At 47.7% G+C, this 14,111-nt stretch overlaps 1 protein-coding gene across 1 annotated transcript; it reads right to left on the bottom strand.

Moving 5' to 3' along the window:
• Positions 1–3,255: 3,255 nt before the first annotated feature.
• Positions 3,256–12,993, bottom strand: LOC101277329 (tripartite motif-containing protein 10). The gene is made up of 7 exons (XM_033417075.2): positions 12,050–12,993; positions 10,163–10,258; positions 8,897–9,127; positions 8,138–8,160; positions 7,684–7,799; positions 6,435–6,467; positions 3,256–5,217 (listed from the first exon to the last, which is right to left on the bottom strand). Exons 1-7 carry the CDS (start codon positions 12,476–12,478, stop codon positions 4,676–4,678), a joined length of 1,470 nt encoding a protein of 489 aa, XP_033272966.1. The 5' UTR covers positions 12,479–12,993; the 3' UTR covers positions 3,256–4,675.
• Positions 12,994–14,111: the final 1,118 nt, after the last annotated feature.

Here is a 14,111-nt window from a genome sequence, read left to right as displayed (position 1 = left end):
AGCGCAGGCTCAGTAGTTGTGGCGCATAGGCTTAGCTGCTCCGCGGCATGTGGGATCTTCCCAGACCAGGGCTCGAACCCGTGTCCCCTGCATTGGCAGGCAGATTCTTAACCATTGCGCCACTAGGGAAGTCCTAAGGGCCCTTCCTGATGCTCCATGATTAACAAAGGGGACCTTTAACTAGTATTACTGAGCCCTTGCAGAAATGGTCAATAGTATACTTGGCACTGAAGGATACAAAGAATAAAACATGGCTACAAGGAGATGCTTCATTGCGGTGTAAAGAGTAAAAACTCACAAGTCAGACTTGAGTTCAATCCCGGTCCTGACACCTAATACCTCTGTAACCCTGTACAAGTTACTTAGCCTCTCTGCACCTCAGTCCTACCCCCTCTAAAATGAGGATAATGATACTCACGGCCTGGGATTGTTCAAAGAATTAAATGTTATTATATATGCCTGCTGCAGTGCCTAACACGTTGGAAACATTTAAATGTGTTAATTCCATCTTCTTATTCTACGTCTCCAGCCAAAAGCTTATAATCTAGCTATGGAACCAGAATAAACACAGATGGAATGACAAGAGAGTGTGTGATGGGTTATTAAGTGTCCTAGTTGCTAAGGGCAGTGGGGATTCAGAGGAGAGACACGAGTGAGGCTGGCAAAGTCGGGGTTGGCTTCGTGGGGGTGGAATTGGACAGGCAGGAGAGAAAGGTGGAGAGCATCCAGGTCAGGACAGCTCCACGGATGAAAGCGCGGAGGTAGGAAAAGGCCTCAGCACATTTGTAGGAGTACGAAAAGACTGACCCAGTCAGTCTGGAATATTCGGGAATGGGGAAGACCAGAAGTCAAGCAGAGGGTTAGATGAGTGACACCAAAACATAGGCAGTCATCAAAGGGTTTTGAGTCAGGAGTGAAAGGAACAAGTGGTGTTTAAGGAAAACCAGTCTGGACTCTTGTTGCCAGATGGATTGGGGGCAGGAAGTCGGGGGGTTAAGGGAGGGGAAGGAGAAAGTGCCTAGTGTGGATGTTCAGAAAAAGAAGGGTATAGCTACTAGGCAGGAAGCTGTATGTCTCAGAGAAACGTGAGACCCCAAATCTAAGAATAAGACATTAGCCAAGGAAAGAGCACCCCTGGATGTGACAGCTAACAATTCCTGTGTCCTAGCTGTGGTTAACGTCAAACAGAGAATTGGTCCAGAAGCACCCTACCAGCACTGGGAGGAGACTGACAAGCTCCGAGGGTCTGTCTCCACTGGAGAGTCAGTTACCCTGCAGGTGCCTGCCAGGCCCTGCAGATGATCAGGCCGGGTGGTCATCTGACCAGCAGATGGTTGGCCAGTGGAGCCTATAAGGTGGCCTGCCGAGAAAGGTCTTATCAAAGAAAGACAATGATAATTAGGTTCTCTAAGAAATTCAAAATGGATCTATGATGAGGGCATCGCTGGTTGGCAGGAAGAGCAGCAACATAGGGGATCAGAGCCACACACGTGACTGTGTCCTGAAGCAAGTGTCATTGACCACGTTGCTCAGTGGCCACAGGCTAGTCCAGTCTCTAAGCTGCCTTGGGCCTCAAGTCCCCTTCCCACCGTTCTTGGATGTACAGAGGCAGTATGACTTAATGGTCATGAGCACAGACTTGCGAGCCAAACCATCTGTCTAATGTCTAGTGTCTAATGTGTATTATCGCTGTGCTATTTACTAGCTGCTCACGTGGGACCAGTTACCAACCTCCATACATCTCGCTTCTCTGATGTATAAAACGGGGCTGTTAAAAAACAAGACGGGGCTATTAATAATAGTACCTACCTCATAGGGTTGTTGTGAGGATTAAATGAGTTAATATATAAAATAATATTTACTCCAGTGACTGGCCAGAGTGAACTCTCTATGTGTTGATTATTATTATTAGCATTTTTAAATCTCCAGTTCTTCCTTTGGGAACTACTTGTATCTCCCACCACTCCCGCCACCCCACCAGAGCTTCCCACAAGGCTTGAGTCCTAACAGTGGAAAAATCCCATTTTCCTTATTTGCATGTCCAATCTTATAATAAACTTTCTTAATATTTGAACTAACTTGAGTGAGTCTCCATTCCCTGTAGTAGAAGAAGCTGCTACAGCGTAAGTTGTGAAAAAGTCGGCTAAACCTGTGCATGTCCCAACAGGTGTGCACGTTTCCTTTGGAGTCTTGGAGAGGGCGACTGGGAGCTTGAGGTTCTGGACTTCAGCACTTCCCTGGGGGAGGGAACCCCGAGTTCAGACTCTGTGACAAGCAGAGCATGGAGACTCACGGAGCTGCCTTATCTTGAGGTCATCATGTTTTAGGATCTATCCACTTCCTCTGCGCTGAGTCCACAATCCAAACAAGTGAATTTCAAGTAAAATTACCCTGGGAGGGGAGCAAGTGCTGATAGACCGACATGAATATTTTCACTCACTAGCGGTTTTACTTCTCAGTGTAAGAAATATAACATTTTTTCCTGAATCCAAACCCCTCATGGGAAGTGTGGCCAGCAGTAAAATATTCACACCAAGGCACACATTTCTCAACAGGGCAGCACAGTGGTTAAGAACGCTAAAGTCCGACATGGAGCAAAATCCTGGCTGCCTGATCTGGCTGAGGAAGTAACCCAAATTCACCTGGCCTCCGCTTTTTAACTTTAAAATGTGGTTAATAATAGGAGCTACCTGGGGTTACCAAGCTTAAGTGACATAATACACGTAAAGACCTCCAACAGGCCAGGATCTTCATACATACATACCCTAGAGGCTAATAGTCATTTGAAAAGACCCAGCTAAAACCCACGAAAAATCAACAGAAAAATGCAATCCACTCTTTGTTGGAATCCCAAGTCTGGGGGCTTTGGGTATGTTTTAGCATTATTTAGGGACTTGTGTGTGTCTTTTTTAAAATATACGTTTTGTATGAAATACTGAACACTCCCAGGGAAAGCAACTGAACCTCCCTCCGATCCTTGGCTCCTGGTCTCCACGTCTTTTCTACCTGCTAAACTGAGGATGAACAGCAGAACTTTTGTGGTGACCTCAAACCCTGGGCCTCAATACATTGTGCTCACCCCCTAGAGGTTGCACCCGGATGGTTTGCTCCTCCCAGGGACCTCAGTGGGGAGATGATAGAACATTTTAGTTTACATCCAAGCAGATTCAACAGACATAGTATTAAAAAGATTGACAGTAAAGGGTATGTTTAAGCAGAATAAATGACACCTCCAATAAGAACTAGAAAATAAAATATGTTAAGACAATGCTTTTATTATGCATAGGATTTTAAATTCCTTGGGACGAGGGAAGTCATTTTACAAATTCTAGGCAGCCACGTGCTAGTGCTTGTTCCTGTCCCAGAATCACACCAGGCAGGGGGATTTCTGGAGTCACGGATAATCAACTTCTTCACACCACCCGTGGCCACAGCTTCTGCAAATGCAACCTGCTCCCCCGCGGCTCACCACCCAAATCCACACATCTACAAATCCCTAATTTTCTCCCTTCTTCTGCCCCATCCCTCAGATGGTACTTTTTGTCCAGCCCTAGAGCAGTCCCAGTGCTTTGGGCTAAAAGTCACAGGTCATGCAGTTCACCCCCTGCCTCCACCTGGGATTCTTTACCCAGCACAGAGCTTACGATGGTGCTATTTCTGCTCCCAGAGCTGAGCTATTTGAGACTCAGTCCTTTCCACCATCTCATTCCTTTCGTCTCACTTCTCAACCTCAGATGGTGATCAGGAAGACGCTTTTCCCCAGGGGTTGAGTGTGGTCCTTGGGTTGTGGCTTATAGCGATACTTCCCCTGTGCCCTTCCCACCAAGGCCCTGAATTTTCATCTCAGCCAGAAGGAGGCATTGAGTGGTGTCAAGAGTGGGGGTGGCAGCACATCTGTTTGTGAGGACAGTGGAGGTGACCCAGCGTCCCAGGGGTCACAGATCATCCAGCTAGTTCTCTGCTGTCTCTTCTTCCTAAGAGGCTTATTCCCCTCCTTTCGTCTTTCATTATACTCATCTTTTAGACTCATCCTTTCCAGAAAGCCCTCTCCAACTCACCTCCTGTTACCTCCAAGGTGGGTTATGCCCCTCCTCTTGGCTTCCCTAGTATCCAGGTTAGACTCCCTATCACAGCGCCCATCACACTGTGCTGTCATTTCCTCCTTATGTCTCTGTCTCTTCTCTTGAGCTCCTTTAGATACAGGACAAAATTTTTTTTCTTTTTCTTTTCATATCACCAGTGGCTACCATACTGCTTGGCTCATAATTAGCACACAATAAATATTTCTTAAGGATATGAGTAAATGAACTCTAATATTTTGGGGGGAGAAAACAAGATGAAGAGAGGTGAGATGCCTAGTTTAAGATCATATAATTCGTTGATTACAAGGCTGGATCTAGAACCCAAGTCTTCTGGCCCCAAATCCAGTATTCCTTCCTCTACACAGCTACTTCTGTGCCTGGTGGGGATGGTGGTGAGGAGGGCTGGCAGTAGTCTGAGTCCCACCCACTGGTCATTGAGGCAAGGGCTTGATCAGCAGACTGAAGGTCATCCCACCTGTCCCTTGCCAAAGTCCCGACTCTATCACATCATCTAAAGCAGTGACTACTGTTCTGAATCTTACAGGTGACCCAGCCAGGGTCAAGTCCTTGGGTCCTCTCTTTGGACCCTGTGCTTAGGGGAGGTTAGCTGCACCCTCTAGGGAGCTCAGGGAGAACTTGGACCCTCGTCCCCAGAGCCCAAAGAAGGGAAAGATCTTCTGGGTGAAGGAGGCAGTGAAGGTGTAGATGGGTTCCTGAGTGACGGCATTGGCAAAGGTCACCCAGCCCACCTCGTAGTCAACAGACACACGCACCTGCTGGGGCTGCTCCTCCAGGGCCAGGCGGGTGGGGAAGGAGCCCAGGGCCGAGACGAAGCCCCAAGCCAGTCTCACCGCCCACACCCCCTCCTCTGGCCGCAGCCGAAGCTCCCCCTTCCGCCGGATGTCCTTACTGACCACACCCAGGGTGCAGCTGCCCCCAGGAGCCAAGTCCACACTCACCACCCACGTGTGTCTCCCCCCAGTGAAGCCACCATGGGCCAGGACACAGGTGGCCCGGTCGAAACGCTGGGGGCTGTCTGGTGACTTCTGCCATTTATAGGAGAAGCGAGCCTGCTGGTGGTCCTCAGACAAGAGGAGCTTCGGGTGGGAAGTCCAGGGGTCTAGAGAGATGTGAGCTGTGGGGAAAACCAAAAGGGCCACAGATGTCAGCAGACATGCTATCACCTTCAGGAAAGGCCTAAATACTCCCCTTGACACCCGCGTTAGCGTTACTACCAACAAAGTATATAGTGCCTACAAAGACCAGCAGTATGGGTATCACCTGGAAACCTGTTAGTAACAGACTCTCAGGTTCCACCCCAAACCACCTGAGATGGAATCTGCATTTTAGCAAGATCCGCAACTGATTCCTGTGCTTGTTAATGCCTGCTTCAGAGGATGTGTTGGTTAGTTCGTTAGTTCGGACATCCGGGCTCTCATCTGGTTCTGTGTCTTCCCCTGGAAAGCACCACTTCTCCCTGCAAACTGGCCGACTCCCAAAGCTGTGCATGCCTGCTCTGATCTCCTGCTGCTGACACATCACGTCCTCCCCCTCCTGTATCTCGGAGGGTGGAAATATTCTTCCCTCAGTCCAAACTTCATGATCACTCCCTGGGCACTTATGAGTCATTTATACAGTCTTCACTCCACCCAGACTCTCTGGCTCACCCACGGGTTATTCATTCTGCCTCAGTAATTCCAAAATCAGGCAGAGTCTGAGGATCACCTTTTAACAAAAACACTTCTGCGGACCCCTGCATAGTGTTACTTTTAGTATCCATAAATTGGGACAAATTCATAAATTCAGATATGTCCATGAGTTAGGATCCCTGCCAAGAGCTCTGTGACTTCCCAGGGTCTTCGGCTGATAGACTGGGAACAGTGCCCTTGAGTGGGGTCCATTCTTCATTCCTTTCCTACCTGCAGGCTGCACTCCTATCATCTATGAAATATAATAACACCTGAGAGAGAGTAGGGGTTCCTGACAATTCTAAGAATGTGATTCTAAACCCAGATCAAATTCCACTCATCCAGGAAGCCCTTCCCGATAGACCTTGTCCCATCCTGATTTAATCTTTCTATCCCATCATCACGTGCAGATCAGAACATGAGCTTCCTGCCAGGGATGTGGTATGTGTGTGTGCCTGTCCCTTCTTCATGGTTCTCCCACAAGCATTACAAAGGCAGTGACACATATCAGTGTCACGTGTGACATTATGTGTATATGTACATTTATATATGTGATATATATGTATTTGACTATTACAGTGCCCAGTGTAGAACCCTGCAAAATTATCTGCCCATTTCAAGATTAGAATCCTCACTCCCTCCCATCCTGACAGAGGCTGCTTACCTGGCTCATAATCCAACTCAAAGCAGAGTTTTTCTGTAAAGAGGAAATAAAACAGGATGCGATTTCATTAGTCTTACCGAACCATAGAACATTTAATGATGAGAAAACTGAGACCCCAAAAGGGAAGAGACAAAGAGAGGAATGGAAGCTGGAATCCTCTAGACCAGTGGTTCTGAACTTGAACTTGCATCGGAGTCCCCAGAACACTTGCTAAAACACACATGTTTTTGATTCAGGTGGCCCGGGGTGGGGCTGAGATTCGCATTTCTGGCAAGTTACCAGGGGATGCTGATGCTGCTGGCTGGGAGCCCCACTTTGAGCCGCACTGCCTAGCTCTGAGCGGGCAGCGACCAGTGCCTTGCACAGAGCCTAGGACACAGTAAATGCTCAAGAAACATTGACTTAATGAACAGATAAGTGGGTTAATTTATTTCTCGTTCTGCTTGGAAATAATTTTGGGGATAGTCAAAGGTCAGCCTTTGATTAGAGTAAAATTTCCTTCACTGCCAGGCCATTTACTTGTAGGAAGTGGACTTGGGGGAAAGCTCTTCTAAGGTGACATTTTTGTGGGTGGGTCATTTAGAACTAGGTGGCATCATTCGTGATGTCACGTAGGAGGAGAGGGAAGTGTTGGCGAGGAGCCAGCCACATTCCTGACTCTCATTTCAAACTCTCCACACCCTCTCCTACCACCACTCCCTGTCCCGGAAAACGGGGTCATGGTCCCCACAGGGGCAATTCAACTCTGAGGAAGGACCAAACTAACAGGGGCGGGGAAGCCAAGGAAAAGAGGAGGGAGGGAAGTCAGCTACCACAGGGCACAGAGAAATACCCTTGCTGGTTATTAATTAACAATGTTCATCATCAAAAACTTATCATGTATTACAAATGTGGATTTTTAAAATTACTGACAATGACAGATTGTGGATTTTTATGGATTTTTAAAATTACTGACAATGACAGATTTTGTTCATCATTATCTTATATATCACTTCATGGCAAGCGGTTAGATCTATTTCATTATTTTTCAAACCAGTTACATTTTTTTCCAGAAATCCTCACCTTTATTATCTCACTTCATTGTCACATCCTGATAAGCAGATTTTATAAAGATCTGCAAATAAGGAAACCAAGGCACTGGGAGAGTGCAAGCCTTGTCAAAGGTCACACAAACGTCGGGCAGTGGGGCATGGAGGCCATTCCTAAATCCAGGCTTCACAGCCACCTGTGCTTCGTGGGGTCCGCTTACCCAGAAACATCTTCATCTCCTTTCGCAGCGGGAGGGCCTGCTGGGGGAAGTCCCGAATCCTCTGACCCAGCTCAGGGGATACAGCCTCTGGTTTCCGGCACCTTCTGGTTTCACATCTAGGGGCACAGAAATGGTGGGGTCTGGGAATTATCCTTCTTAATGATGCCTCCAGACTCAGCTGGTCACCTTCCTATTGTCTTGGAGGTGCCAGTTCCCATGGACAGACGTGATTCCTCTGGGATGGATCCACTCCCTCCCCACACTGTCCCCTCTTGGGCAGTGTCATGCAGGGGTGTGTATCTACAGCTGGCTGTACATGGGAATGCATTTGAGTATGTGAAAGTTTACATGTGAGCTATTATCCTTAATGTGAGAATGTATATTTGTGTGGTAATAACCAGTATGTGGTGCGTGTATGTTTATGTATGTGGGAAAAGAGAAGAGAAAATCTTACCTTATTAGAGTGCTTCTGATATCCTAGGAGAAAGAGAGAGAAAGCAGGGATTCAGTTTCCATTTCTCCCTCCCACAAGAAAAGACAAAATACCGTATTCTCAGCCCTAGATAGAAAAAGGACACCAGATCCATGGAGTCACAGCGTTTTCAGGTTTACGAGGCTTCAGGGATCTTAGAGCCCAACCCCTTCATTTTATAAGATCCAGACAGTGAAGTGACCTGCCCCTTAGAGGCAAACGCAAGTCCCATCCCAATGTCTCCAGCTTCTCAGTCCCCAACGCGTCCACCTAAATCATGCTGCCTTTCTGATGCCTAATTGGGACCCCAGTATCTCTCCTCCAGTGTGAGGAAGAGAAACAGAACAAGAAGAACTTCCTGCTGGTGGGCGGTGACACAGAGAATAGTTTGCCTCGGAAATAGCACCTGACATTTGTTCGCATAGTGCTTGATGCTTCTCAGAGTGCTAATTTCACTTGCATTTTACTGTTGGATCCTCACAAATAAAGTACTTTTGAGATAAATAAATAAAGTATCTCCCTATTTGATGGATAGGATGAAGAGACCAAGACCAGAGAGCAAAGCAACCAGGGAACTCTTGGGGAAGCAAGGACTCTTAGAATTCAGAACTTCTGGTCCTGTGACCCCTCTTCCACTTGGGATACAAGGATGTGTGAGTGAAGAAGAGATGGCTTAGACAGGTAAAGATGCAACAAATCATAGATGAGCACAGGTGGATGGGGGCGGGGCTCAGATCTCACCATCAGGAGCTCCCTTGCTGGCCTCTCCTTCTTCTCCTCCAGTTCTTCAATGAGGGTGCTAAACCGGCAGATTTCCCCAGTGACCAGGACATCAAACTCATCCCGATGCTTTAAGATGTCCCCATCCAGCCTCTCCAACTGGGCTAAGAGGATGCTCTGCTGTTCCTCCAGGAACTGGCTCAGATGTGCAAACTCAGAAATCACTTTTTGTTTCTTGGTGGCCACCTGAGTCTGAGGGGGCAGGAGGAGAGGGCAGGAAGTTATTCCTCCTCTTCCTCCACTTCCTTTTCCTTCTTTTTCCTTAATTCACTCCCGTCTCCCTCCAGATCCACATTCTCCAAGGTTTGGTGGTAAAGTCAGAGCCCCCCACTCCCCAGGTCACCTGCCATGCCATTTCCAGGAGGAGGTGTACGGGAGGTGGTGAGGACACCCCACCTCCTGCCATTTACAAAGTGCACACAATGTGCGGGGCACTAAGGTTCATTACTGTCCTTACAGCAATTCAGTGAGATAGTGATGATTTTTTTTTTTTTTTTTTTTTTGCGGTACGCGGGCGTCTCACTGTTGTAGCCTCTCCCGTTGCGGAGCACAGGCTCCGGATGCGCAGGCCCAGTGGCCATGGCTCACGGGTCCAGCTGCTCCGCGGCATGTGGGATCTTCCCAGACCGGGGCATGAACCCGTGTCCCCTGCATCGGCAGGCGGACTCTCAACCACTGCGCCACCAGGGACGCCCGATAGTGATAATTTTTAATCTCCACTTCACAGAAAAATAAACTGAGCATAGAGAGCTGTTTGAGGTCATAGAGCTAATTCATTTCAGGATTCACACTCAGAATGGGGCTTCCGTGGTGGCGCAGTGGTTAAGAATCCGCCTGCCAATGCAGGGGGCAAGGGTTCAAGCCCTGTTCCGGGAAGATCCGTGTGCCACAACTACTGAGCCTGCGCTCTAGAGCCCATGAGCCACAACTAGTGAAGCCTGCGTGCCACAGCTGCTGAAGCCCATGAGCCTAGAGCCCATGCTCCGCAACAAGAGAAACCACCGCAATGAGAAGCCCACGCACCACAATGAAGAGTAGCCCCTGCTCACCACAACTAGAGAAAGCCTGCATGCACAGCAACGAAGACCCAATGCAGCCAAAAATAAATAAATAATAAAAAAAAAACGCAGAATGACTTCAGAGCCCTCTATGCTATGTTGCCTTGGTTTCAGAAAGGCACTGGACCCTGAGGAAGGGAAGAGGACAAGGCAAGGGATGATGACTTACCAGGAGGACTTGCATCCTTCGATTTTCTCTTGACTGAATTCCTTGAATCTCCTCTCTCTCCTTTCTTAGACACTCAAGACACTTCTGTATTTGTTCCTGGGAAGAAGGAGCATAAAATATTTAAGATGGGGGCAGGGATAAATTAGTAGTTTGGGATTAGAAGATACAAACTACTATATATAAAATAGATAAACAACAAGGACCTACTGTACAGAACAGGGAACTAAATTCAGTATCTTTTTTTTTTTTTTCTGTGGTACGCGGGCCTCTCACTGCCGCGGCCTCTCCTGTTGCGGAGCACAGGCTCCGGACGCGCAGGTTCAGTGGCCATGGCTCACGTGCCCAGCTGCTCCGCGGCATGTGGGATCTTCCCAGACTGGGGCACGAACCCGTGTACCCTGCATCGGCAGGCGGACTCTCAACCACTGCGCCACCAGGGAAGCCCTAAATTCAATATCTTGTAATAAACTATAATGGAAAAGAATCTGAAAAATATGAATCACTTTGCTGTACTCTAGAAACTAACACAACATTGTAAATCAACTATACTTCAATTAATTTTTTAAAAATATTTAAGACGGAAACAATGATTTGTTAAGAGATGTCATCTCTGCCTCCAGGAATGGAATGACCCAAGGGAAGGAGTCGTTCTCTTAGCTGACAAGCCTGGGCCGTTATGGTCCTTGACAGCTTACTCTCTTTGGGTCTTCTTCCTCTTGTTTTGTCCTCCAAGAATTTTGATTAGGGCTTTCCGCTTTTAGCTCTGTGCCATCATAAGCTATGACTCTGTGTTCTCACCTGAGCCTTCCTGTCTTCAGGCTAAACACCCTAACTTCTTTTGCCTTAATGAATGGTATCGAGGCTCTGTCCTGAGCTTGATACGCCCTTCTTCGAAATTATCCCAACTTTCTCACATATCCCAAACAGAACACATCCAAACAAGCTCTCTTATAAATGGAATCAACTTTCTGGGTATGATTCCGGAGGGAACAAGAAACTTGGATAATGCAAAAAATAACCAATGAATTGTTTTAAAAATTGCTTGCTCTAGGGGACTTCCCTGATGGTCCAGTCGTTAAGATTTCAAGCTTCCACTGCTGGGGGCACAGGTTCGATCCCTGGTTGGGGAACTAAGATCTTGCATGCCACAAGGTGTGGCCAACCCCCCCACCAAAACAAACAAACAACAACAACAAAAATTGCTTGCTGTAGAATAAAGAACAGGTATACACACATAAATGTCCATATAAGCACATTGCAAAATATATTTAGAACTCTTAACAATACATGCTAATTAACTAATTGACACATATACATAGACTCCCATTTGTAATAAAACACAATGCATAAACAGCTAACACCAGTACACACTCATTTAATGACAGATAAAATTATACACCATATATATTTACCCAACCTGCATATATGTAAACACTAATTTACCTACAAACACGAGCAGTCAGTTACACATACACACCCAAGTAGTCAGATCCCCCCAAACACACTGCACACGCTGGTAAACGTGCAAACATTAATACACATACACACTGTGCAATCATTTCCTCAAGTGCAAACCCAGACATCCTCAGACACACCTGACTGATCCATGGTTCAGACACATACGTTCATGTTTTGGTGACTCATTCATTCAACATGTATTTATTGAGCTATTATTATGTATTGGCCATAAGTAAACAACATAGGGCATACTTAAAACACAAACACATGATCTTCCATGCCTGGGTCTATTGCCTGGGTAACAACAGAAGCAGGGAGATGGAATTAAGTTTCAGAGTGGCCCAAATAATCCACAACTCTACTCTGATTCTTTCAGTCCAGTCCAATCCCAGACCCACCCTGGGAACCTCTCAGTTTCCCCTTTCCTACCCTGTAGGGCCCAGCCGCGTCCTCCAGGAAGCGCACAGTGTGGGCACGGTGCTCCCAGGCCTCCCGGCACACCACGCACAGCTGCATCTCATCATCCTCGCAGAAGAAGTAGACTTTCTCCCCGTGCTCGGGGCAGATGTCCTCCTCTTCTATGTCCAGCCGGGACACCAGCTTGAGACGCTCAATGTTCTCCACCACGCTGGCCAGCTGCCAATTGGGCCGGAAGCTCCCTGGGCGGAAAGGCTCCTTGCAGAGTGGGCAGGTTGGGGGCTCCTCGGGGTCCGGGCTGGGGATCTCAAGGTAGCGGGTGAGGCAGATGCGGCAGAAGTTGTGGCCACAGTCAATGGTGACCGGCTCCCTGAGGGTCCCTTGGCAGATGGGGCAGTTGACCTCATCTGCCAGGCTGGTCACAGAGGCAGCCGAAGCCATAGTGCTGCTGCGCTTGTGACCTCTTCAAGGTCACCCTCTCTGCTTAGCTTGGGGAGAAGGGCTGGGAGAACAATGAGGACACACACCTCACACTCACACACCTACATGTGCACATGGCCAGACACAGGGGCATCTTACATACCCAGTGACACCCTCATGGTCACACACACATACGTGTGTGCACAGGGCAAGGTACCCACTTGCATCTCTGGCAGCCAGGGTTCTGCTGTCCCCCTCCCAAAAGAACAGACACACACCCTCCAACAGCAGAAACAGAGAAATAGCAGAGGAGGGGCAGAAGAAGCAGTCACAGCATTCCAGAGATGACCTCAGTTACTCTCTGGACTGGTGCCCATGACCTGGGGGTTCCTGCTCTTTCCTGTCCATCCAGAGACACTCGCAGTAGAAGGAAAGTGGTCGTATCTTAACCATCCACAATTGGAAGAGACTGTTCTTCTTTTGGGAGCAGGAGGGAGACTGGGTCACAGAGCAGTAATGCCACCCCAGCCTCCCTGCAGTATGACCAGCTGTCTCCAGGGAGATTGGAGGTATCAGCCAACCCAGGGGAGTGTGGGGACCCAGATAAGGCGCTGTGCCCAGGGCAGGGGTGGTGAGACAGGGCACAAGCAGCTTCACAACCGGCCTGCCATAGGCTTCCAAAGGGGTTGGAATGTACTCTGTCTGGGGGAGGAGAAAGAAAGATAACGGCGGCCATCATTTATTTACGATGGCCATGTTCCTCACACTAACATAAGCGATGTAAACATACGATCTTATTTATTCCTCCTATCTGCTCTGTAACCTTGGTGCTATTAAGATATTAGCTGGGCTCAGCCAGGTTACTTAGCTTGCTCAAGGCACACAGGTAGGGAGGTGGGAGGCCATAATTTACACTCAGATCTGTGAGTCTCCGAGCCGTGCTGTCCAACAGAAATACAATGTGAGCCACGTGTACAAATAAAAGATTCCCAGTAGCCATATTTTCAAAAGCAAAAAGTGAAATTAACTAATATTTTATTTAGCCCCAAGTAGTATCAATATGTAATCAGAAAAAATTAGTCATGAGACATTTTACACCCTTTTTATTTGGTGTTAAGTCTTTAAGAAGGGGCATATTTTACACATACGGGACCAGCCACATCTCAGTGCTCAGCAACCTCGTGCAGTTGGAGGCTCTTGTGCTGGACAGTGCAGCTCCAGGGGCTGCACTCTTTGGGGCAGAGGGGAGGTGATGTACAAAATAGTTGGAGTGGAAAGGGAGCGAAACACAGTGGGGTGCTGATCCTCCAGTGGGAGAACGGAAGGAGATTTCCTTGGTTTTATCCACAGATGAAGGTGAGTGGATGAAGAACCATGGCTGTTTGATCATTGTCTTGGCTGGCAGTTCAGGAAGGGCACGGGCTGGAAGCCAGGAGACTTGGATTGACCCTAGCCTTGCAACTTTCTAGCTCTGTGACCTTGGGGAAGTCACTTTACCTTTCAGTTTACTTTTCCTGTAATCATCTCCTGCCCCCGAGCACTGTTTTCAGATTGGATGTAATAATATGAAAATACTAAGCCTTAGATAAACGTGGTTGAACCTGTTTATCTCTTTGATTAACTGAGTTTTCTAAATTATATCAACATTGTGTTA

Source organism: Orcinus orca, chromosome 10, assembly GCF_937001465.1.
Source record: "Orcinus orca chromosome 10, mOrcOrc1.1, whole genome shotgun sequence".
Lineage (NCBI taxonomy): Eukaryota > Metazoa > Chordata > Mammalia > Artiodactyla > Delphinidae > Orcinus > Orcinus orca.
The sequence above is the reverse complement of the archived record's forward strand: the minus strand, read 5'-3'. Positions and strand labels throughout refer to the sequence as shown.

Coding starts and splice junctions, on each gene's coding strand:
- LOC101277329 (XM_033417075.2), bottom strand. CDS start 12,478: ATGGCTTCGGCTGCCTCTGTGACCAGCCTGGCAGATGAGGTCAACTGC. Junction 8,161..8,896: donor CAGCAAGGGAGCTCCTGATG/GTGAGATCTGAG, acceptor TCTTTCTCCTAG/GATATCAGAAGCACTCTAAT. Junction 5,218..6,434: donor TGAGTTGGATTATGAGCCAG/GTAAGCAGCCTC, acceptor TTTTCCCCACAG/CTCACATCTCTCTAGACCCC.